Source organism: Bison bison, unplaced genomic scaffold (assembly GCF_000754665.1).
Source record: "Bison bison bison isolate TAMUID 2011002044 unplaced genomic scaffold, Bison_UMD1.0 scf7180017864533, whole genome shotgun sequence".
In the NCBI taxonomy this organism is placed as follows: Eukaryota; Metazoa; Chordata; class Mammalia; order Artiodactyla; family Bovidae; genus Bison; species Bison bison.
Genome location: NW_011495082.1, coordinates 10,453,666 through 10,479,264, shown reverse-complemented (window position 1 = coordinate 10,479,264; position 25,599 = coordinate 10,453,666). Strand labels below are relative to the sequence as shown.

At 42.1% G+C, this 25,599-nt stretch overlaps 1 protein-coding gene across 1 annotated transcript in view; it reads left to right on the top strand.

The window, feature by feature from the left end:
- PCSK1 (proprotein convertase subtilisin/kexin type 1) overlaps positions 1-25,599 on the top strand; it is a 46,270-nt gene that overhangs the window by 4,990 nt on the left and 15,681 nt on the right. The window contains exons 3-9 of the mRNA XM_010831952.1: positions 1,993-2,103; positions 4,215-4,361; positions 6,376-6,452; positions 12,594-12,682; positions 15,600-15,772; positions 16,797-17,009; positions 19,488-19,588. Of these exons, the coding sequence (XP_010830254.1) occupies positions 1,993-2,103; positions 4,215-4,361; positions 6,376-6,452; positions 12,594-12,682; positions 15,600-15,772; positions 16,797-17,009; positions 19,488-19,588 (911 nt within the window). The remainder of the gene's footprint in view (positions 1-1,992; positions 2,104-4,214; positions 4,362-6,375; positions 6,453-12,593; positions 12,683-15,599; positions 15,773-16,796; positions 17,010-19,487; positions 19,589-25,599) is intronic.

Genomic DNA, 25,599 nt, shown 5'->3' with positions numbered 1-25,599 from the left:
CCCAAGGCAGATGGCTAATTGTATATCGGCTCTGAAAGTAGGACAACTTCCAGTACTCTAGCTAGGCTTAGTCTTTGGGCAAAAACCCAAGAGAACTATTTCCTTGTCTGCCTAAATGCATGCCTGACATTAAGTAATGTACAAGGAAGTCAAACCGACCTCCCTTCTCATCTTCACAGGAGAAAACTGGATAGAGTGAAGCAGTTATTATTCAAAGTATCTCACTAAAATGAACAGATGGCCCAGTTCTATTCTTTAGATAATTGATTTGTAATTCCTTAGTAATTGACTTGGGGGAGAAATCACAAAACATAGTGAAGAAGAGCCAAGAATTTACTCTCTAGCATAACTTCATTAGAAGGGAGTCTATATAATCCTATGAAAGTTATCCCCAGAATAATTTAATTTCAGGAAAAATTCTAGAACCCATTGAAGCTTGAAGTGGAAGGTTGGACTAGATGCTTTTTAATGCCCTTTGCAAAGGGCATTAAATCCCAAAAGGATTATTTACCATTAAGTACATGATACTTACTATATATACAATAGAAGGATGCTACCAATTTGCTCTGTTCCATTTGGTCTGCTCTTACAGAGACTAATATGGGATTTGGAGTTAATGACATTAATCACAACTCTGTTTCCACCAATTGGTTGTTTACCTGATCAGATGGCAGAGTGCCTCTTCTTTAATTCCACTTTTAAAAAAATGCTCTTGATTTTCATTTTATTGCTCTTTTTTTTTGGATAGGGATACTATTCTTCCAAATTAGCACTCTGAAGTGCACCAATATGCTATCTGCAAGTCTGTTAATGAAATCTCTAACTGTAAGTGACTCTCTCCCTCAAAGATTAGTACTTGTTCCCTAGTAGCCAGCTTCCAAAGACCAACTCAGATGGCAGGCAGTATATTCCAAGCATTGAGGTATTTTAAGCCAAAACAATTAAGCTTGAAAATACAGGCACTTTAAAAATAAATTATAATGACTAATTTCCAACCCTCAAGTCCCTCCCAATGTTTATAATAGGTTTGCAGTATGTTTTCTAATTGGAAATTTAGGATGGTGTTACTGGATGGCTTTATCCTTTAGCTGCAAATTACTTTTCAGTTTTTATTTTTGGATCTGACTCATTAGTATTCTCACATTAGCAATATCCTATCACACACTGGACTATCATCGTGTGTACGAAAGAGAGGATATGTTTTGGGTAGGAAACAGTCATGTTGCTCAGCAGAATCAGAGCACGGTAGCATCTCATAATGAATATAACCACAAGGCAGCCCCTCACCTCTTGGGGCCTCAAGTATAATAGGATTATGCTATAAATGTTGGAAAGGTAATTTTTGTATTGTCAGATCTCCTTGCATAATACATGAAACAAAATTAATGATAAGTGTGCATGGCCAGTAAGGCTCATCCATCATCCCAGATCTGTTTCTCATATTAAATATTCTTAAGCAGAAGGCTGAAGCACAGGGGAGCCAGAATTTTGAATCAGCAAAGACACAGCACCTTTCCTGTCTTTTGTCACATCTGCAATTTCTATTTTTGTGAATAAAGAAAGGGACATTAAGCTGTAAGAGCAACATAACAGCAGTCTCTGAGATCTCTTAGCTTGTTGACTCATTCCGTGCAAATGGACAAATTTTCAGCTATGGAACCCTGGAACCTCAATATAAAAATGGGTATTATGGTCCATTTGCTGATGAAAGCAGGCTGAACTTTTACTTCCACTGGAATCACAGTGTCAATAATTTGAGGGAACCATCACTTCACTGACTACTTCTCCTCCTCGTAAAGGCACACTTTACCATAATAGAGGAAATGGTCATCTCCCCAGAGGGCAAGCCCTTATTCTCACTGAGCTGCCAGTGTGATCTGTAGTCAGGTGGAAACACTGATGGAGAGAATACTAGAGCTAGTTAGAGGGAAGATGATTACACCAGAGGTGGCTGTTTAACTGTTGATTTTCTTGCTATAAAACTCCTGGTAGGTGATATGGGCGGAACAACAGTATGAAAAAGAAAGAAGTAAACGTTCAGTTCTAAGAGACTCAGCACTAGATCTCTTCAATGATCCGATGTGGAATCAGCAGTGGTACTTGGTAAGTACCTGCATGAGGACTGCATAGGCCCCGGGTTACTTGTTATCTCTGAACATTAGATATTTTTAAGTAACAGATAATTCAGTACAGGGCTGTGTTACCCAGAGATCAGGGTGAATGGGACCTTCCATGATCTGGATCTTCTGTTTGGCTGTGTGAGAACATCTGAAAACACAGATCTTTAGCTTCTACAAGAGGAAGTCTCCTTACATTTATCTGGAATAAGTACAGAAGAACTGGGTCTTGCAAGGTAGGGTTGGAAAACAGTATTCATGGCAAAAATCAGACCTGCTCAAGGTTACTCCTGAGAACCCTTTAAATTATCCAAAGAGGACAGTGAACGTGATTCAGGATATATAGCCCTGAATGACAATTCTTACATGCTCCCAGGTGAGAATCTCTGAACTAGGCTAAAGGAAGGAACATGAGGAAAGACAAAAGGCATCTATCTGTGAATGTCTAGACTTGCAAACCAGTTCTACCTTTAAAGGGCTTCCCTGGTGGCTCAGATGGTAAAGAATCTGCCTGCAATGCAGATGTGTTTGATCCCTGGGTCGGGAAGATCCCCTGGAGAAGGAAATGGCATCCCACTCCAGTATTCTTGCCCGGAGAATTTCATGGACAGAGAAGCCTCGCAAGCTACAGTCCATGGGGTCGCAGAGAGTCGAACACGACTGAGCAACTAACACACACTTAGTTCACCTTTAAGACAGTTACTAAATCCTTACAGGAATGTGGGCAGTGAGTGGAGAAACTGTACATGCTCCTGCCTGCCTGCCTGCAGAGTGCTCTCCCTTCTGTTTTCACATTAAGCCTCTACTGTAGTAACACATGGAATAGATGTGCTTATTGTTGAGAATACTGTAAAAGATAAAATTTCATGAGAACCATAAGCTGAGGTCTAGACGTCCTTGTTGCAGAAAGGATGGGAAAGGAGATCAATTCCTCTTGAAACTCTCCTAACCTAAGTGATACTTGCTTGCTGCAGAAGACACTCGTTAACACCTGTGCATCTACCATGTGCCAAATATTAATACTATCCTGTTTGACATGAATTAACTCATCTAGTTCTCACGCAACATTTTGTTGTTCATATAATAAGTATTCCCTTTTAACAGATGAAGAAACAGAGACATTGGCAAGTTGAATAACTTGCCAAAAATCACATGATTCTTGTGGTGGGACCATAGTTCATAGTTCCAGAGGCCATACTCTTAACAGCCACAGTCTCCGATTGTTCCTCCCACTGACAGAGAGTCCTTCTCTGGCTTTGGCCAACAATCTGTGTGCAGTTCCAGCCTCCTGGGATTCAGCTTCATGTTGGCCTAGAAAATTCTGGTTTTGCTCCTCCTCTTTCTGATGGGCATCGGCCAGGGGGCAATGCATTCATTGATACTTTTGATTGCTGTCATTTGTAAGTTTCCTGTTGATCCCTTCACTAAAAACCTGGCTTTCTTCTAATGCATCTCTCTTGAATGCTTGGAGATGTGCTCATATCTGTATTCCTTTGCTGTCCAATCTCTCTTCCCTACAGCCCCACATACTGTAACTCTCAGAAAAGTTACCTGAAAAAAAAATCCTAAATCACCTCTCACAGATACTGACTCCCTAAATAACTTATAATTGGAAACAGGCAGTTCAATTCCAAGTCCTGGTAAGACTACAGCTTCGTGGGCATTCCAGGTTCTGTAAATCCACGAGTAACTGTGAACCAGACAAAATAAAGTATGTTCAGTGTGGCAGTGGAGGTTTAGGATTTGGGGGAGATGGAAACTTGGGGCAGCAAATAAAGCTTCAGTAGATGAAAAGCTTGAGCATGTTATTAAAGCAACTTAGGGATAAACTTCTTCAAAGCCACACAGCTCAAAGACAAGGGGCACAGGGTGATTCATCTTTTCGAGTGATTTTCCATTGGAACAACTGGAAAAAGAGCAGAACTATGATGATTCACTTGGTCCTCCCCTCAACTTTGTCTTTTATTTCACCTAATTTCCTGCTTCTAAAGAATAGAATGACCCCCAGAAAAAGAAAGATGGGTCTCAAGACTGGAGCTTCAGTTCTCATTGTGCAGCAAATGATTTTACCAACGCTTCTTTGTTCTTTTTCACCAGCAAGATACAAGGATGACTGCAACCCTGCCCAAGCTGGATCTCCATGTGATACCTGTTTGGCAAAAAGGCATCACAGGCAAAGGTGTTGTTATCACTGTATTGGATGATGGCTTGGAGTGGAATCACACAGACATCTATGCCAACTATGTGAGTCTAAGCCCTTCTATTGCTGCAGCTTAGGGAGCTGTCTACACAGACATACAGTTAAGGCTTCACTTCCCTCAAGCAGGAGGTGCTCTGAGTGAGCCCTGGGGTTGATGAGCCAAGCTTTGGCTATTTCCCTCACCCCTCTGCCAGTGCACATAAATTTCTTTCTTTCTTTCTTTCTTCTTCTTCTTCTTCTTTTTTTTTTTTTTTTTTGTATCACTAGACTTTGAAAGAATTCACTGAAGCCAAGGACTGTACAAAAGTTATGTGTGTTGGGGTTGGAGGAGGCACTTATACCGGCTAGATTATTAAAAAGCCATTCAAATTCTATGCCACTCAGTACTGGGGAACATGAAAGCAATCAGATCAAGCCTCATGTCTGAGATCATTTTCACAGTCATCCTCCTCACATTCCCTGTGGGTCAATAGCTCTCACATTGTGAAGTTATATGAACGTGACTCCATCCATGCAAATCAAAGCATGTACTTCATACTGCAAAAATGACAAGCTGAGAAAAGTTTACCAAAAATGGGAAGTAAATTATTTACTTGTTTATGAAGTTCTCCATAATATTTTAGGTCTTTAGGGGACTTCCTTGATGGTCCAGTGGATAAGACTCCATGTGCCCAAAGCAGGGGTCTTTAGTTCGATCCCTGGTCAAGGAACTATTAATAGATCCCATATGCCACAACTAAGAGCTCACACCCTGCAAATGAATATTCCACAGGCCACAGTTAAAAGATCTTACATGCCGAAACAGAGATCAAAGACCCAATGAGCCATACCTGAGACCCAGCACAGGCAAACTAATGAATTAAAAATATTTCAGGTCTTGATTTAAAGATCTGTGTTTTATCTTGAATACTACCCCCTGTCTTTATGCCAGCCTTTCTACTCAACCAACGTTCTAAAGCTGAAGAGCAAAGGAAATGGGGTGGAAAAGAGACAAAAAAGATTAGCAATTATTAAGACAGAGAAACATAAAGAACAGCCTGAGTGGTGACACAATTATTAAAAGGTGATTGGATCTCCTTGCAGTCCAAGGGACTCTTAAGAGTCTTCTCCAGCACCAAAATTCAAGAGCTTCAGTTCTCTGGGACTCAGCCTTCTTTATTGGAGGAGGGCATGGCAACCCACTCCAGTATTCTTGCCTGGAGAATCCCACGGACAGAGGAGCCTGGCAGGCTACAGTCCATGAGGTCACAAAGAGTCGGACAGGACTGACTAAGCAGAAGCAGTAGAGAAATACAGAGAATAGCAGTCTGTTTTAAGTCTATTTAGTGTAACTGGGGTGGCTGAAGGAGCTCACTGTAGACCTGAGCCCCACCCCACAGCCAGCTCTTTACACCTGTATCCTTAGGAAAGATGAGTGTCAAAGTGTTACTAAGTAGCTCTGGAGCCAGTTGAACCATTCCACTTCTCTGGACCTCAATTTTCTCATTTGGAAAATGACATGATTGAACTAAGTAAACTCTGACTCCTCCTGTTCTAATAGCCTATGAGATTCTATAGGTTTGGAAACATTCACTGAGAATTGTTGGCTCACTTCTCTGTGCACGTCATCTCTGCCTGGTTTCTGGCTATGATGAATGATAAAAAACGGGGCCAGAAACTCTAAACTGCAGACTCTCAAGCCATCAGCCAGGATGGGAATAGGACAGGGGTAGATTGAAAGGACTGATGTTGAAGCTGAAACTCCAGTTCTTTGGCCACCTCATGAGAAGAGCTGACTCATTTGAAAAGACCCTGATGCTGGGAGGGATTGAGGGCAGGAGGAGAAGGTGATGACAGAGGATGAGGTGGTTAGATGGCATCACCTACTCAATAGACATGAGTCTGGGTGGACTCCGGGAGTTGGTGATGGACAAGGAGGCCTGGCGTGCTGTAATTCATGGGGTTGCAAAGAGTCAGAGACAACTGAGCGACTGAGCTGAACTGAACTGAAGAAGACTTGGAAAACACTGCTTTTTTTTTTTTTTTGATGCTACAGTGTAATTTTTGCTTTCTGTTTAGGATCCAGAGGCCAGCTATGATTTTAACGATAATGACCATGATCCATTTCCCCGATATGATCCCACAAATGAGAACAAGTAAGTAAATGTGGATTTGGGGGTGGGGTAAGTGCTTTAAAATGCTTTCATCTTATTTGAGAAAATTACACTATAACTATGATCCATATTTTTGCTCTCAGAAAATGCTCATGTACACCATCCATACTACAACATGTTGTTGCTTTTAAAACAGGAAACAGAAGCTTTTATTTTTATATTCCTTTTGGCTTATAGGACTATATTTCAATTAAACTTTCTTCTTATACTGTGAAATGTTCCCCTCAAAATGTTACTGAATATCTATGGCTTTAGAAGAAATATTTGGGACATTTATTCTTGTTCAGTCACTAAATCATGTTTGACTCTTTGAGATCCCATGGACTGCAGCACACCAGGCTTCCCTGTCTTTCACTATCTCCCAGAGCCTGCTCAGACTCACATCCACTGAGTTGATGATGCTATCTAACCATCTCATGCTCTGCTGTCCCTTTCTCCTTTTGCCTTCAGTCTTTATCAGCATCAGGGTCTTTTCCAACGAGTCAGCCGTCCAACAGGTAGCAAAGTATTTATTAGAGCCTCAGCTTCAGCAACAGTTCTTTCAATGAATACTCAGGGCTGATTTCCTTTAAGATTCATTGGTTTGATTTGCTTGCAGTCCAAAGCATTAAAGAATAAAAATCTTCACTCCATTACCATTGCACCTACTTCCTCTATGGATCTTTTACTATTACCAACATGCTTGTTGCTAGCCATGAAGAGAAATACAGATGGCCAAAATAACAAATCCCTACGACTTCTTATGGTAGCCACAACCATGCTTCCTAGGCCCCTCAGAAGAGCGTGAAAAGACACCAGACAAGAGAAATATACCATAAGGCTTGGCCCTCAAATCCAACACAGTCTCCAGGGCATTGGGCTAATTAGTCTGTTCCAGAGTTTCTTCTGGGTATTTTAAAGCTAAAAGGAAGAGGCAAAGGACATCTTCTGACCCCTAAACTAACTCTCCAGAGTATCCACCGGGTAATGAGTGAGGCTAAGAGCCAGACTTGGCAAAGCAACAAGGCAAATGAAGACCCAAAGGCAGGAGACATTTTAGCCTTTTTTCTTAGCTCCAAAGGAACTTCACCCTCTAGGCACACAGCCCCATGTCCATGCCCATGGGAAAACTCATCTTTGTGCATAAAGACATCTTTCACAGACTTGAAGGAGACATTTCACTCTTTCATTTGCTTCACCCAAAAGAAACTCATACCAAAAGAGAAAAAAGTCAAGGCAAAATGAGTACTGCTACAAGGTGGGGGGCGCGGGTAGATGGGGTGGAAAGAGCAAGCAGGGAAAAGCTCTTTGTGTCTGTCATGTAATATACTTCCCTTTCCTTTCTTCCTCCCTCTTGGATTAGTATCCAACTTGGGTCAATCAGTTCTCTCTCTCTCTCTCTCTCTCACTTTCACTTTCCCTCTCAGTTTCTCCCTGATTGTCTCAGAATTCCCACGTGGCTGGTGTGGTATTGTTGACTGAAAGCTGTTACACTGGATTGTCCTCCTCCAGAAGGCTCACAAACCCCAGGAAGGGAGTCTGGAGCTCAAGGACTTGGCTTCAACTTCTGGGTGGTTATTTCTTCCCTCGGGGGGAAGGGGAGGTTTGGGGAGGCACCATTTACTTTCCTTCAGTACCACTTATTTCTTCTAGCATTTATTTTTTAAAGGGGTCAACCGCAAGCAGCCCTACAGGTTAGAATATTCCATTAACAACACAATAGGAACTATGAGGGAGGTCCCCTTGGAGGAAAGTGGGATGTCTCAGAAGCTTAGAGTAGGACTCCCCAGACAAATGTTCAGCCATATTTCTGAGTGAGGGCGGTGTGGGAGCAGGAGGAATTTCTATCCTTTTACAGCAGGACCTTGCAATGTTAGCCTGGCTGGTAGTGAGAGCTTTGACAATCACCAGAAAGGAGGATGGCTTTGAGGAAGTCACTCACCTCACTCTGCCTCTATTTTTTTTTTTTTTAATTTTGTCTCAAAACAAGGTGACAAGGTCCCTGTTTACCTACTCTCCTAAAAGAAACTACCTTAGGAAATGGGCAAAAAGTGCTGAGAAGAAAAGGGCACTCTTCCTAGAATGAACTAGAAGCGACAACTCTCATTCCTTTCCCTTGGTCAAGACTAAGAGGGAAATCCGCTCCCACCCACATGGGTTCCGCTGAGGACACTGTTAGCTGGAGGTGTCAGCCCAGCCTCTTGCTTAGGCAGTGCCTTGGGTCTGGTCCAGGATCCAACATGGGTGATGATTTGTGTGGCAGACGCGTGATAGGTGAATACCTGGTGAAATGATATTCTTGGAGTTTTGTACTTGTGAAAAGGGGAACTCAGGTGTCCTTCTTTCCCACTGCCAAACAAAAGGGATTTGCAACTCATGGTACTGATGATAGCCAATTCACAGAGTTTCAAAGGCCCCAAGATAGCAGCCTATACAATTTTATTTAATTTGTGCCTGAAAACTGTGAGCTTCTAGAGCACAGCAGACCATGGACCATGCACATAGCATAGGGTTAGGGCAGCAGAGCCAAACACTTGAGAGCACAGACTTTACAGTTAGATTTAGTTCAAATCTTAGATCTTTCACTTAATAGCTAAGTGACCATGAGCAAATTATTTAATTTTGTGACCAGTTTTATCATCTACTGTGACAGACTTTTATTTTCTTGGGCTCCAAAATCACTGCAGATGGTGACTTCAGCCATGATATTAAAAGACACTTCCTCCCTGGAAGAAAAGTTATGACCAACCTACACAGCATATTAAGAGGCAGGGAGACTACTTTGCTGACAAAGGTCTGTATAGTCAAAGCTATGGTTTTTCCAGTAATCCTGTATGGATGTGAGAGTTGGATCATAAAGAAAGCTGAGCACCAAAGAATTGATGCTTTTGAACTGTGATGTTGGAGAAGACTCTTGAGAGTCCCTTGGACTGCAAGGAGATCAAACCACTCAATCCTAAAGGAAATCAATGCTTAATATTCACTAGAAGGACTGATACTGAAGCTCCAATACTTTTGGCCACCTGATGCAAAGAGCTGACACATTAGAAAAGACCTGGTGCTGGGAAAGACTGAAGGCAGGAGAAGGGGATGACACAGGATGAGATGGTTGGATGGCATCACCGACTCAATGGACTTGAGTTTGAGCAAACTCCTGCAGATGGTAAAGGACAGGGGAGCCTGATATGCTGCAGTCCATGGGGTCTCAAAGAGTCAGACACCACTGAGCGACTGAACAACAACCAAAGAGATAATGATGGTACCTATTTCATTGGGGATTTGTGGGGATTAAATAGGTTTATATATATAATTGACTTGGATAGTGTCTGGTACATAGAACAAGTTAAACATGTACTATGATAATGATGATTAAGGCTTCTCATTTAGCAACTAAGGTAGAACTCCTTTCAGTGAGGAAAAAAGCATGACAAGGATAATATCTGATAAGAGCAGAAGCAGAGACAAGTCAATTTTCTGAGCCAATTCGGAATCTGCTATTTGAAAATTACACAAAAAGCAACTATCTCTCAGGGTCCTCTTGATTATCAACCAAAAAGCTAACATCTCCATCATTTATCAAAAGGCACAATAAAAAAATAGAGTTAGTTACCCTTCCAGCATAGTGTCAGAAATAAATCCCTTAGGTTTAGAAAATGAATTGCCCCATTTTGTTTTGGCCTTCACAGCAGTTAGAGACCTATTATCTCCCAGTTCCAAGGGCTTTATCTCTCCAAACGATCTGTGTTGCTGCTGTTCTTTATTACTATGTAAATGAAGTTAATAAAAGCTGCGTTTGAATTCTCCTCTGGAAATCAAGAGAGGCATCACTAAATAACAAAATCTTAAAATTACAGGTAACTCTTACTAGTAATCTAGCATGAATTTGTAATCAATATTTCAACAAAAATTTCAGATTATTTTTCTAGCTATATAACATATATGGCAAGGATATTTTAACAAGTGCCGTGGTAGTCTTTAAATTACCTTCTGAAATAATTTTTTAAACATAAATTTGTTTCAATGCCAGTTACAACCATTGTTCTAAGATAATAGAGGTTGCTTTTACCCCAGAGGCTGATTTAAGGGAAGAAAGCCATAGGTCTAAAAAGAATGACATGGAAGCACTTTGATAAAGTCTTCTTTTTCTCAAGGAACAGAGGTGAGAAGTGAGGATAAGAGGAGGAAAAGATATCAATCCCTATTTGTACATGATCCTACATTTTTTAAAGAAAATAGTCCTTAGTATGTAAAGAGAGATAATAGGTAGTGTCATGCCGCAACATTTTTAGGACATAGGTATAATGCTGCAGATGTCTGCTCACAGGCTGCTTCTGTAAGTTCTATCTATCCACCTGGAGATTTTGCTATCTTGGGTCCTGTCTTCCATTTTGTATGAACAGAAATTCAGGTGACGGTGACTTCTGGGAGCATATTTCTCAGAGGATGGCAACTGAATTTTCCCTTCTACAAAGGTAGAGAGGGCTAAGCCCCCAAAGAAGCATAAGATGCCTTCTTCATGTTCAATATGCATGCATTTTGCAGAGAATGGATGTATATTGGTCAGGACAGCTTCAGTTGCAAGTGAGAGAATCCTAACTTGAAAATTAAGTAAAATGGAGGTTTAAAAATATTTTTTACCCAAGAGATGATCAGCTGTAGGCATGGCAAGATCCAGAAACTCAAATAATATGCCTTGAGGACACCAATTACTCTAGCTCCATCTCCTGGCGCTGCTCACCTCCCCTTAGCTTCATTTTCAACAGAGAATGCCTCATAGCAAGATCCACAAGGCTCACAAGGCACTTAAGCATCAGTTCTTGAAAGATGTCTGGGAGGACAAGTCTCATGATAGAGACTCACAAGGAATGGCTGAGGGTTACTTCCCCAGATGGGACAATGCTGGAAGACCGAAAACAAGTTGGTGCCTGCTACATCAGGGAAGACTGTGAATTGCATTGTTCTGACTTAGGACTCCTATCCAGTATTAACATAAAGGAGGCCATCATTCAGTGGAAGGAGACCAGGAAATCATCTTTGGTATTTTAGGTAAAAAAAGAAAAGTGAAACTGGTTTATTTTAAAAGACCAGTCAATTCAGAAATTTTCTATTTCATTCTGGCCTAAATAGATGTCCAGTAGAGTAGTAATCAGAAGGAGCTGGCTGACATTTGCTCAGACCTAACCCTTGCTCTTTTTCCCTCTGTGTCAGCATATGTGGTCAGCGGCTCCTCCAAAGGTGTCCACAGCCTTCGTGCTGCTCCTGGGAGCTTTCACAATGGAATAAAATCATGAAGCAACCAACTTCACATTAAAGTTCCCTCAACTTATTTACCTTCCTCAAGTCAGGAAGGTGACAGGAAAAGATAATCACTATGTCTAGAATTTCAGAAATGATACTTTTATACTTTGGTCTGTTTAAGATGGATTTTCTTTTCCCCCAAATGTTCTGAAATCGTAAATTACCTTCATCATCTGGTTGCAAAACTAGTCTTTTTCAGGCTTCTGGTCCCAATTAGAGTTGCAGGAGCACCCTGGCATCCCAAATAGCCTGGAGTGCCTTGTTAAAAATTTCGAAATCCCCTTGGGACCAGGAAACCTTCAGATGTTTTAGTCTGGTGTATGGTTAGAAGAGGAGAGGAGGCCTTGAAAGGGGGCTCTTCTACATATCCCCTTAAGACTGGTCCAGATTAACCTAATCCAAGGAAGTCACTAGTGGGGGAGCGGGAGGGAAGGGGTCACTTCAACACCAAAAAGCATGGGACCGAAACCATTTCTTTCACGTGGCTTCTCAAAGTGTCAGAGCTGCTCATAATAAGTATTAATAGCTAACACTTCCTGGTTCTTTCTGTATACCAGCCACTGTTCTAAGTGTTCTGAATACTTAGTGTTTCATGGGATGCCACATCTTTTGGAGGACCAGTCACTTTCCCAAGGTCATATACCTAGCAGAAGCTAGAATTTAAACTCATATACTTGGGCTCCGGTACTTGTTCCCTTCACCTATCTACACGTCATCTAACACTGATGGGATAAAAACCAGCAACAGGCTGACAAAAAGTTAGTATATCCATGGACCATCGATTTGTATGCAAAACCAATGTTTGCCCTCATTTACATTTTATAAATTCTATTTTCTCATCCTCAGACATGGAACCAGATGTGCAGGAGAAATTGCGATGCAAGCAAATAATCACAAGTGTGGGGTCGGAGTTGCATACAATTCCAAAGTTGGAGGTAAAGCAGAGGGTCGTTCCCGTAGATTCGCGCTTTGAGTCTTGTGTTAACTGGTGTAAATGGGGTGGGCAGAGGGGACTTTTCAACAACCAGAGGGAGAAGTGAAGCCCATGCAAAATTTACTACAGAGCTTGAGTGTGATTTGAAATCTGCAAATCAGTGGATCTGGGTTCTCAAAAAATGATACCCGAATAAAGCCCATACCTCTCTTCTGGGGGAGGAGAGGGCGGGATGGAAATGTTGAATAGCTTTCGAAGCAAATCTGATTTTCTCTGTGTTCTGATTTAGAAGGGCTTGTTATTGAGTTCTGGCTAAGAGAACAGAAGGAAAAGGTAAATTTAGGCAAAGACTTTCCCTGCCTCTCGGTTCTGTAGTCCTTCAGTTCACAATGAACAGTCAAAAATTAAATAAAAAGAATGCATATGTATCACAGAAAGAAGACAAAGGTTATCTGTAGTAGCAAGAATTTAGAATCTCTGGTTGTTTCAATGTCTTTATGGGTAAGCATACGGTAAGTTCCATCAGCACAATTTGATAAAGGAACTATTTACAAGAGTCCAAGGGAACAAGTGGCTGTTGCAAGCAGATGTTACCACCTTCAGACCTAGTGGAGCTGGGGGAGGAAGTAGTCCTGGAACCTGGGAAGAGAAAGCTGTGGCCACATGAGACAGCCACAGGACAAGAGCTGGGGCCCGGAGTGCAGCAGCGGAGCCGCTTCGAGGCAGGGAGGACCCTGAAAGGAGCACTTCGTTCTCCCCTCACCCCCAACCTCCTGCCGCCGTGTCAGTTGGCTGACACCGACGTGAAGACAAGAGAGCCCACTGCTGCCATCCAGGTTCCTCTGGATCTGCAGGGGATCAGAGAGAATAAAGCACTTGCCTCTCCTCTTCACACTAGCCTTTCCTCTGGAGCTCATGGAGACATTATTGGTTTTGCACTTAATTTGCTTTCTAAAATCACAACAAAAAAGATTCATTGTAGAACATGGCCATGATGGTGAGACTCTTTCAAGCTCTACATGAGCATACCTTGAATGTGGTTTTGTAATCCTTTTCAGAAATCAAATAAATATACATCCTAGCTTACAGAATGCATCTCTCACTAACACAGCACATACTCCTAGGTTTTAGGTGTCATTCCTGATTCCTTTGATGCCAGCGTTGTCAAAGTGACACGTTAATCTACAGAAAATGAAGGCAGGAGCACAAATTACATTATCACCTAGAAAAAAGAAAGCCCTTTCTAAGGAGTGATGAACAAAGTAGCTATAGTCTGTGAGAGAATCATCTCACCCTTTCATTTTACAAAGGAGGAATCAGAAGCAAGATCCTCAAGGAAACTAAAACACACCTACTGTGTGTCCATCATTTAACTCCCAAGGCAGGATCTACATCCTGGAAGTTAACAGGATGGATCTGAGCGCCAGATTTCTGGGCTTCAAGTCCCAGTTGCAAGCCATGTGGCCTTGGACAAGTCCCCGTTCCTCTCTGACCTCAGTCTCTCTCCCTGGGAAAAATTACAGCATCCGCCTCAAATGGTTCTCATATGGATAGATGAGTTCACACATTTAAGGCCTGTGTAATGGTAACTGCATACAATATATCCTCAATGCACATGAGCTGTGATCAAACCCATTTTACAGTTGAAGAAACTGAGGCACAAAGAAGTGGCTTGCCCAAGATCATAGAGCTAGCAAATAGTAAAGCTGAGATTTTTTTTCCCCCCAAATGCATTTTAAACAATTTTCTTAAAAAAATAAATGTGACTTCTACTAGTCATGTCAGCTCCACGTTCCTTTACCCATGCTCCATCGTAAACAGTCATGTGAAAACCTGAGGCCGTGCACTCCGTCGCATCATTAGCCTGAAGCCAGCACTAACCAGGTAGCTGCCGATATCTGTCTAAACTGCTTTTGCCTTCCTGGCTCTTGCGTCCGTGAGTCTGATGATGGGCGACAGCCTGTTGGAAAGCACAATGAGCCACTGCATCTGCCTTCTCCGGATGAAAAACGATTCCCCCTCAGGAGTGAAATCCATGGCAATGATTTCATCCTTGAAATTATTTAGGAGAAAAGGAAGCATGTTCCTTTGCAAATGTTTCTTAGCAAACACATAAAAGAATGGCCTCTGGGTTATTTTCAATCAGTGCTTAGAAACAGGAGTTCTTTCCCTACTTGTTAGTCTTCTTTTGTAGGTAGGTCTTCTCAAGCTGCACAGGTTCCCGTACAGAGCCCTTTGTAAAGCGCTGGCTGGGCCACAGCCGTTGATGGGATAGTCATAAGCAGGCATGTTGACAGAGGGTTGTTTGATGCCTCTTTCTGAAAACTGTCCCATCATTTTCAGCTTATTAGGTCAGCAGGGGGAGGGGAGACATTTTTTTCCAGTGGAAAAATAAGCCTTTATTCTTACTGATTATACTTTAGCTTTTTTAAAAACATTTCATTTTGTATTGGGGTAGAGCCAATTCACAAACAATGTTGTGATCATTTCAGATGAACAGCAAAGGGACTCAGCCATACATATACATGTATCCACTCTCCCCCAAACTCCCCTCCCACCCAGACTGCCATATAACACTGTTCCCTGTGCTACACAGTAGGTCCTTGTCAGTTACCCAATTTAAGTACAGCAGTGTCTACATGCCCATGACATTTTATAATCGACAACAACCATGCCCACTGCATAGCACAAATAGTTACCTCTAAAAGGCAGATAAAGAAAGCTTCTGGAGGCAGTGGCTTGTATCTCCCCATGGTGCTGTTAGCAGCTGGGTCACAGGCATTTGGGACATACAATGGTTACCCTGTTTTTGACTCTTTGGATAGTCCTTTGAAGAATAAAATATTAAGAGCCTTGTGCCATCCTGCATGCACACACTGACATCAACATATTTTGTATTTGTCTGTTTTGCTGTTCAGGCATAAGAATGCTAGATGGCATTGTGACCGATGCTATTGAAGCCAGCTCAATTGGATTTAATCCTGGGCATGTGGATATTTACAGCGCAAGCTGGGGCCCTAACGATGATGGGAAAACCGTGGAGGGGCCTGGTCGACTGGCCCAGAAGGCTTTTGAATATGGTGTCAAACAGGTGAGATGCTTAACACAGACCCAGTTGAAATGAAAGCTGACCACTGGAAAAGGAAGAGAAGGGAAGAACACTTAGCTTACGTGCAAAGAAATGGTTGTGAATTTCTTGCTGCTGTTAATAATTTGAACTGCATTTAGAGACCCAAATCATTCTTCAGAGAGATGGAAGTTAATGTTTTCCCCATTTGGGCCTGACATTCAACAGATATTCATTCCTCTTAGAATATTTACTTAAAAAAAAAAAGTACTCTGGATAGGTCCTTTCTCATTTTCCTGCTGCTTCTGAATGTCTACCCTAGGTAAACTACTCCCCAGACTTCTTTCAGACACTCTGAAAAGGCGCCTTCAATGCAGGAGCGTGCCGCCTCCCTCTCTACACGTGCCTGGTGGACACTTCTGCCTTGGTTGTGTTGCTCTAAAACTGGGGCTGAGGGCATCCTTGCCAAGATTCTAAGGCCTAGTTCTGCACAGGATGGAACAAAAGTAGAAACTTTGGAAAGCACAAATTGAAAAACCATAGAAAGAGTAGCCTTGACGAGTTCCATTCAATTGAAGAGTCCCTTTTAACGCAGCTGCAAAGCAGATCTGAATAATGCCTGATTTTGTCACGCTATCAGTCAGCCAGAAGATTCAACCAGAAATGAAGAGAGGAAGTTCAAAGACTCAAATGGAGTGACATAAGCCAAGGGAACGGCCAAAATACTAATAATAATAATGAGTGAGTGCTAAAGGCCAGATTATGAATCCACATAATAAGGAAAAAAAAGAAAAGAAAAGTCCTCACTCCACACCATCCCAGAGAGGAGGATGGAGGAGGACCAGCATGCCAGAGCCCACCAGGGGCTTATAACACACAGTCTTGGGAGAGTCCTCCTGCTGGAGGACCTGGAGACAAAACTGATCACAAATTCCTGTCTCTGAGAACTTCATGCATGCATTTATATACTTCTTGGGGATTTTATTGGGCGATGACAGCAATCTCAGCAGATGATAACAGACATGGTAAATTTTGGCTTTTCCTTTAGGGCAGACAAGGAAAGGGCTCTATCTTCGTCTGGGCCTCCGGGAACGGGGGGCGTCAGGGAGACAACTGTGACTGCGACGGGTACACGGACAGCATCTATACCATCTCCATCAGCAGTGCCTCGCAGCAAGGCCTATCCCCCTGGTACGCAGAGAAGTGCTCCTCCACGCTGGCCACCTCGTACAGCAGTGGGGACTACACCGACCAGCGAATCGTAAGCTGCTTTTGTCTGCCTCTCTCTGCTTAGGTAGGAGAGCACAGTTCGCCTTCCAAAGGATCCTTGGGTCAGATGGATTTGCTTAAGCTTCCTGTCTCAGTTAGGGAGACTCGCACGTTACTCACCTGAAGGGTGGGTATGTATTGGGAAGTCTTCTCTCTCAGGGATAATGATACATCTGCTAAGATGTTGTTGCCCCTTGGTCATGTCTAAACTCAGCCCTGAGAAGCCACCAACTTGTCATTCAACGACCAAGACTCTAAATGGCTCTTTAGCTTGTGTGATGCCTCCCTGAAAACAGCCTTAAAGGAGATTTTAGGGTTGTGGGGGCTTATCATCCTTGTACTTGTTGATCCTCTAATAGCAGGGAGAATGTCTGACTTGCCCTTTAGTGGACGATAAAAGTATGGAGCATGCACCAGCTGTGTCTCCTAAGAATGGATGACCTACAGGAAAATAACAGCCTAAGTTTCCCCTGAGGTGAACTTCTCAGCATCTGAATAAGCAGCTTAGGAAGGTTATATGCTCAGAGAGCATCTCCAGCCCACGCTTGGCTGTGCCTTCTCTTCCATGAGTCAGACTGCCAAGGGCAATTATTGGATTTCCCTTCAAGGGCATGATGATGAAGGGCCATTCGGGGGCTTTGAGAATAAAGAGAGGCACTTTTAATTTAAAAATGGAAAGCCTCAAACTTAACTTCTGACACAGAGAAGAACCAACTAGCTAAAGCATGTAGACCTTAATAAAATAATAGGTCAAGATCCAATTAGATTGTGGGTCAACCCCCTAATAATTGGCCTTTGGAATGTGTGTAAAATTCATATTAATGACATCTCAACACAATTGTCAGAACTAAGATCTTCATGCAGGATCACTCTTCTAGAACTCTGTCTCTGCAACCTACTCTAGTTAAGACAGTAAAACTGGGGTCTCAACTTGGAAGCCCTGGCCTGCCTCTCATTCTGGTATTTTCAATTACTCAAAGAGATGGTGACATTCCACCCAGGGCCTCTTGACAGCAGAGATAACTTAGAGCCTTTGAAAGGAGCCTGTGAGACGTGTGTCCTGCCTGCATGCACAGCCTCCAGCTCTTAATGATCCCAGGGGTGTCCAGAGTAGCTTTTCAAAAAAAATGGCCTGTTGTCCATCACGGAGTCACCATTTCATAGACAGACCCTCATCTGAGCCACTCTGCTCCGAAGCAGGAGGAAGAATTTGCATCTTTGTAAAGATCCCTCTTTAGGTACACCAGCCATAGAAGAGACAGCTGGTGGTGTCTATTTGAGACAGTTGCAGTAACACAGCCTTTGTCTTACGCAAACCTCTTCCTCAGCAGAGTCATCTCTGGGGGCTTACTCGCGTCAACAGGTAAAAGGGCAAACTTGCTTCCGCAGCCCTTGGAGGAGCACAGCCACTGTCACCTGAGATATTCAGCGACTCCAAGTGGGAAGCCAAAGGAGGTGATAATGGAACAGATTAGTTTTTTACACTTCCCTCCCACACATTGAAATCTCTAGCTGAAAATCACAGTGCAAGAGCCTGGGTGGGTGTCTTGCTAGCAGTCCTTTGGCCCAACTTCTGGTTCAACCAACAATACAGTGGTCCTTAAGGAAGACTAATTGGAAGTCTTTTTGGTTTCTTCCCTTCATTTCAGCAACCTCTTCAGTAAGCTAAAATTAGCCCAGGTAATTCCTTACGTGCAATGGCATTGTGTGAAAATTTGCTTTCACAGACAGGATCTCATTTCAGCTTCAGAATATGAGTCAAGAAATGTCAACCTCACTTGACAGACAGGGACAACCAAGTGACTTGCCCATGGGACACATCTACTGAGTGGCAAGTTTAGAATTTGAGCCCAGATCTGTGTCTAGCACACTTTCATTTGAAAAACTCACCATTTTCAAAGTGAAAATATGATGCTAACTCCTGGCCATCAGAAGACATCAACAGTGAGTGCAAGTGAAACACACTCAACACGTTTTGCACAAGTAGTTCAAGTGGCCAAAATCAGCACAACTTCCTTTTGCTGAAGAGGCAGGCAAATGTCAATCTGAAGGCAATGGGGAACTGGGAATGAGGCAAAATTTCTAAATATGCCAGGCCAAACACAATGGACCTGATGATTAATGGGCCAGCATGATTCACAGTGATTCTGAAACAGTCCCTTTTTTACAGACAGCGTTTCATTTGGGAATCTCAGTAGAGGAAAAAAAAAAAAATTCACAGTGGGAGGACTTCATCCCCAGAAAAGGCATTCTGATGCCAGAATTATAGACAAGTTGCATATAGAGGAGAGGGAGATAAAATATCAGCAGATGGCAAACATCCGCCTGTGGTTCAGAAGAGGAAGTAGGGAATCGCATCAGCTGGGCTTCCTGATCAGAGCAGATGCAGCCCTTGGTAGGGTTAACCCCCAGGGCCAGGATCACACGCCTCACATGTTCTCCCACGTTTCTCTCTCCTGATACCCCCCAGACGAGCGCTGACCTGCACAACGACTGCACGGAGACCCATACGGGCACCTCAGCCTCTGCACCCCTGGCCGCTGGCATCTTCGCTCTAGCCCTGGAAGCAAAGTAAGGCCCAGAAAGCTTCTAATCACCTGTAAGAAGCTGCTTCTCCTTCTTTTTAAATAGCATATATTCTTTTCTGAATATACAGTTATAGTAGAAAACTACCAAAAATAGTAAGTTCTCTTCCAGTTAACATCTCGAGGTAGGTTTCATGCACACACTTGTCTTACAAAATTGGGATCTTAATTCACACACTATTCTGTAAATTTTTTCATCCGTCTGTATCCAAATCAATCTTCCCTGACCTTTAGAAACGCATGCCCTCCTCCCACTCAGCTCTAAGGCCTTCTCACTTCTGGTTATTCCCACCGAGACTACCCACAGATAGTCTCCTGTGGGTAGTATTAGGAATACCATGTTTTTAAAACTATCCCTTTTCTTTTTAGGTTAGGGTTAGCCCAGTCATAAAGCTGACAAAACACATCAGGGGACATAAGAATTAAAAACAGGACTTTTATCTTTTCATTTCTTTCTCCAGAGGATCTTCCTGACCCAGGGATCAAACTCGGGTCTCCCATATTGTAGGCAGATGCTTTACCGTCTGAGCCACAAGGGGAGTCATTATGTAAATGCAAATCTTACTAAAGCCATTTGTGCTTAAACACCCTTGTCCATTGATAGCAGTTACTGTTTCTGATAATTTCCTGAAGATAAACATTTACAACTGAAATTTTGGCGTCAAAGGGAATGCCTACTTTAATGATCCTGATACATATTGTCAAGTTAGTCTAGAAAGACTGTACCATTTTATATTCCCATCAGCAATATATGTGTGAAACTGCCAGTTTCCTAAAGCCTTATCAAACCTATATTTATCTTTTAAATGTTTGCTACTTTGATAGGTGAAAATGGCATCTCATCTTTATATGCTTTTATTTCATTACTAATGAAGCTCAATATTTTATATTCTTTTGCCATTTATCATCTGTGATTGCTGTTTATGACCTTGATTTTGTTTTATGGTCTTAGTTAGAAAAGTTACTAATGCTCAGTTAGTTGACATTTATCTTTTAATTTTATTTACATGTAATTTTTAATTTAATGAAGTTACTATGTATACAGTTACCTTTATCAGTCTCTAAGTTCTTTTTTTCCCTTTTTTTTATGCTCAGGAAAATCCTTGCAACCCCAAATTATATAAATATACATTTATGTGTCTTTTATTAGATATTTATTTTCTAAATCCCCCTGGAATTTATCTTAGTGTATGCTACCAAAAAGGGATTTAGCAATATTTCCCCTTCAAAATAGTTATTCAATAGTCTAATACTTAATACAGAGGAAAAAAAGTCTGTCTCACACTATATGGCCACACCTTTTTATTCATCCTTACTTCTGCTTTCTGATGTTGTGTGGTGAGAAATCTTTAAATGTTAAGTCAGGTGCTATGGTTGAGTGATAGAGGAAGTGTTTAAACTTACAGATTACTATTAATCTTCCTAATAAGCAGGTTACCCTAGAATAACATCCATATTCTCTACAGAGAAGACAAAGCAGTCCCCTCATGTCACGTTCAGTAGATGAGGTTCACGGTAGCAGAAGAACAGAGTGCCTTGGCCTGGGCCATAGCTGGAAAAGATGTGCAGTTGCTAGAGAGCCCAGCATCACTCCAGGAGCCCTGGGACCACCTGTGGAGTTGCGGTTTAGTCTCTGGTATCTCGGTTATGATGGCCATGGCAGCTAAGCAAGACAGGCTGAGTGAGGCCGACCTACTTGGAGGAGCTGGAAAGATATCTGATTAGGGAAGAGCAAATCCAGATGCTCAATCAGAAACAAGCAAATCTGAAGCTCTTGGGTCCAGCAGAAAAGCTGTGCTCAGAATCTGAGCTCAGTTTCAACAGGTAGAGGATGGACAGAGAGCAAAGTCTATAGGCATGGGCTAAGACTAGCATCGGCAGCCCCAAGCCAAATTTAAGGAAAGACCATCTAAGCAGTGAAAAGGGCAGGGAACACCTGGCTTCAAGTCCCAGGCATACCACTAGCTATGTGACCTTAGGCAAAGTAATCTCCAATTGAGTGCTCAATTAATCATCTATAAAATAGAGGGGTCAGATCAGATCATTTTTTTCTAGCCTTTTCCTTTTAAAAGGATCCTCCAATTTGAAATTGAAGGTGTCAGCTTATACAGATCATCTAACATGAATTGCTGAGATTGGTGGGAAGAGGTCCAGAGCGGAAGAAGTAAGGTCTTATGAAGGCAAGCAGTTACACAGGTGGGAAAAAAGATCATGTTATTTATGATTTTAGGATATAAGTTTTAGCTCCAGGGAGCTTTTAGAAGAAAACTATCCTTAAAGATCTTGTCTTCCCTATCCAACACCTATCAGATGTGTACAAATATAACCAGCCAGACCTAACCATCTTGTCTAGTGACCAGAATAGTAGAAACATTCATCTAGCTGAACAGATGTAATGTTATTTTGACTAAGAACTGAAATTTTAAAATTGTCATATCTGGTTTCTAAAATTTCAAAGCTCCTCTTTTGGTATACAGAGAAAATTATCTAAGGATGATCTAGCCCATTAATCTCAGCTGATTCCTAATGGATTACTTTATAAAGCAGGGGCCCCACGGATTGTTACAAAACATACGGGGCCCAAGAACTTCTTTGCGACTAGATGCAGACATGTTTAGGAGTGTGTGTCTGGCATTTTGGGGAGAATGGTTTGCAGTTCCATCAGATTCTTACGCTGCTCATGATTTGAGAGACATTAAGAGTCTATGATCTCCCTAGTGCACGTCATAAGAATTTAATTCCTTTCATTTTGATTCAGTCATCAGTAAGATGGACATAATCCAACTCAACATTTATAAACTTCCTGCCAAAGTACATACAAATTATTGAGATGTCTGTTCTCAGATGGACAGTTTTCTTTGCTCTATTCAGTTGTCTATACCAGATGATTATTTCAGAAAATCGGAATGCCAGAATTTCTAGAAGAGTCCGTAGACAAACACGATTGGGAGAATCATTTAACCATGTGTTCTTCCTTAAGTAACAACTATGGAGAATGAAGAACAACTCTGGGCTAAATTTATCATGAATAACAGCATTCAGCATTTATCAGGCTACTACCATGGGCCATAACCTGTGCTAATCTCTTTATATACAATGCTAACTCTAATTCTTACAACATCCTTGTGACATATAAATTATTAATTGCATTTTATTAAGGATGAAACTGAGGCTTCGAGAGGTTGGGAAATGTAACCAAGAAATCTTTAACTAAAATCTTTAACATCCAGGCTTTCCTAGTTGTGATTAGAGGCTAAACCAGGTAGCCTCTAAGACTTTTTCATTTTAGAATTTTGTCTCCAGAATACTTTACCTACATTCTCCTAATTAGAAGCAATGCTTAATTCCAATGTTTAATTCCAAAGCCCTTATTTTCTGTAAACATATCCTTGATTAGCAACCCAATGCAGATTTTAAAAAATTTAATTATTGTGGATGCCATCGAGGAGCGAGATGCTAATTAACAGAGGAAGGCTGTCAGGAATGAGATGCACTGCTGTTAGAAGGTCCCTTTCACTTTATGAAATGCAATCACTCAAATGAAAAATAACTCTGTTAGAGAAATAGCCTTAATTTTCCTAACTGCCTGACAATGAAGCCTCTTTGGATATTTTGCAAAGAATAGGTAAAAGAAAATAATCAAAAATAAAACAAAACCTGCAAGGGAATAAAAACCAATGCTCTAACTATAGAAATCTGCTTCGTGTTTGATTAGCATGATTATCAAGACCATGACTTTTACCTCCTTGGTACCTATCCTCATCCCAACACACACACACACACGTGCACACACACACACACACGAGAGTCCAAGAGGTAAACTGGCATGTGGCCCACAGCCTAGCTCAGTGAGACCACCTTTGGTAAGAGGCTTTGACCTAAAACTCCTTTTAAAAGACTAGAAGGAAGCACGAATTTCAATAACATGCTATATAGGCCAGAATTAGTTTCCACATGGAGAAAACAGCCATTTCTGCTCAGCTAGTTAATTATTCATCAACGTGGGATGGCCACTGTGGATACGAGATCTACAATGAAGGAGAATATATATGATCCTGGGCAGATTGGAGGTCAGATTGTCATACTCGACCTCTCATCTTAGAGGTGAGTCCATTCAGGCCCAGGGAGACGAAGTGGCTTGCTTAAGGTCACACAGGTCCTTGGTAATAGAATATAATTTAATGTGCTTTTTACTACTCCCTATTCTGACGCCATGATTCTGACCCCAGTGACTTCTAATTACCTTAATTAGATAGATACTTGTATTCTTTCTTTCAACTCCTATTATTGTAGCTGTAACACAAAACTGGCTGGATAGCTTTTTCAAATATAAAATCCCTCCCTACCCTCAAGTATTTTGGCTCAGTCGGTTCAGGGTGGGACTCAAGAATTTTCATTATTTGCAAGTGTACCGGGTGATTATGATGCAAGCAGCCTTGAACCTTGGAGAATCACTGAACTAGAGTCTTTCCAAGGGCTCTATCAGTCACTCCCTGGGTTAAAGCCTGACATTTGCCAGGAGCTCAGCTGAGCAGAGAGAAGGCATATTAAGCTTCTAGGAGTCAGAGCAGCTTTAAAGTAACACACCAAAAATGAAAGAGTTAAGCCTTCAATGACTTACCATGATGGTGTAAGCCAGAGTCTAAAACCAGAGAAAACACCAACTTTCCCTGATCCATCCCCCCTACCCCCACCATGGAAAGGTGCACCAGTTGAAGGTCAGGTTAAAAGTATGGACATGGGGGCTTGTTGTCTCGCTGTTGAGGGAGCCAATGCAAGCCTCTGGGATAGGGTGGGGGTGATGGGTAAGGCTGGGAGTGGAGAAGTCCTGGGCACTGAGTCAGAGTGGGGAGAGGTGTTTTCAAGGTTTCCCCCTCTTGCCCCCATCAGGAGGCCTTGGCCGAGCTGCCCAAGACCTCAGATAAGAAGGCCCAGGAATGTAAATATGTGAAGAGCTTGCTGGGAGAGGAGGACTGGAGTCCTTGACTACTACAGCTCCCTTAACAGAGGGCGATACTTGGGCTTGGCACCCAGGCTGGCATGCAGAGGGCAGCGTGCCCACGAGGCCACCAGATACAGACTTTGTAAAGCTTCTTATGAGGACTGGGATTGTAACCAGGAGCAGACTCCTCCATGTTTAGGAGTGTGCACCATCCCCTGTTGTCACTGAGGGATTGTTAAATCCGCCCATGATCAGCTCTGGGGAGACAACAGCAAACTGAGCCAGACTCCCCTGTTGGCTGTTTCACAACCTGGTGATAAGACAGAAGCCTGGAGGATGCAACTTAGGCATTTCTTTATCTAAATAAGGCTTGACTGGCCTGATAGAAACAATGCAGGTCTCAAAGCTAAGGAAAGGCCTGGGATCATGAAAGACTTCTAATGACTAATGGCAGTAACAGTAAGTTTTAAAATTGTATTTAAGGCTAGTAGGCTGCAGTCCTTCAGGTATGACTGAAATCAAATCCCTTATGATTATACAGTGGAAGTGAGAAATAGATTTAAGGGCCTAGATCTGAGAGATAGAGTGCCTGATGAACAATGGAATGAGGTTCGTGACATTGTACAGGAGACAGGGATCAAGACCATTCCCATAGAAAAGAAATGCAAAAAAGGAAAATGGCTGTCTGGGGAGGCCTTACAAATAGCTGTGAAAAGAAGAGAAGCGAAAAGCAAAGGAGAAAAGGAAAGATATAAACATCTGAATGCAGAGTTCCAAAGAATAGCAAGAAGAGATAAGAAAGCCTTCTTCAGTGATCAATGCAAAGAAATAGAGGAAAACAACAGAATGGGAAAGACTAGGGATCTCTTCAAGAAAATCAGAAATACCAAAGGAACATTTCATGCAAAGGTGAGCTCGATAAAGGACAGAAATGGTATGGACCTAATAGAAGCAGAAGATATTAAGAAGAGATGGCAAGAATACACAGAAGAACTGTACAAAAAAGATCTTCATGACCCAGATAATCACGATGGTGTGATCACTGACCTAGAGCC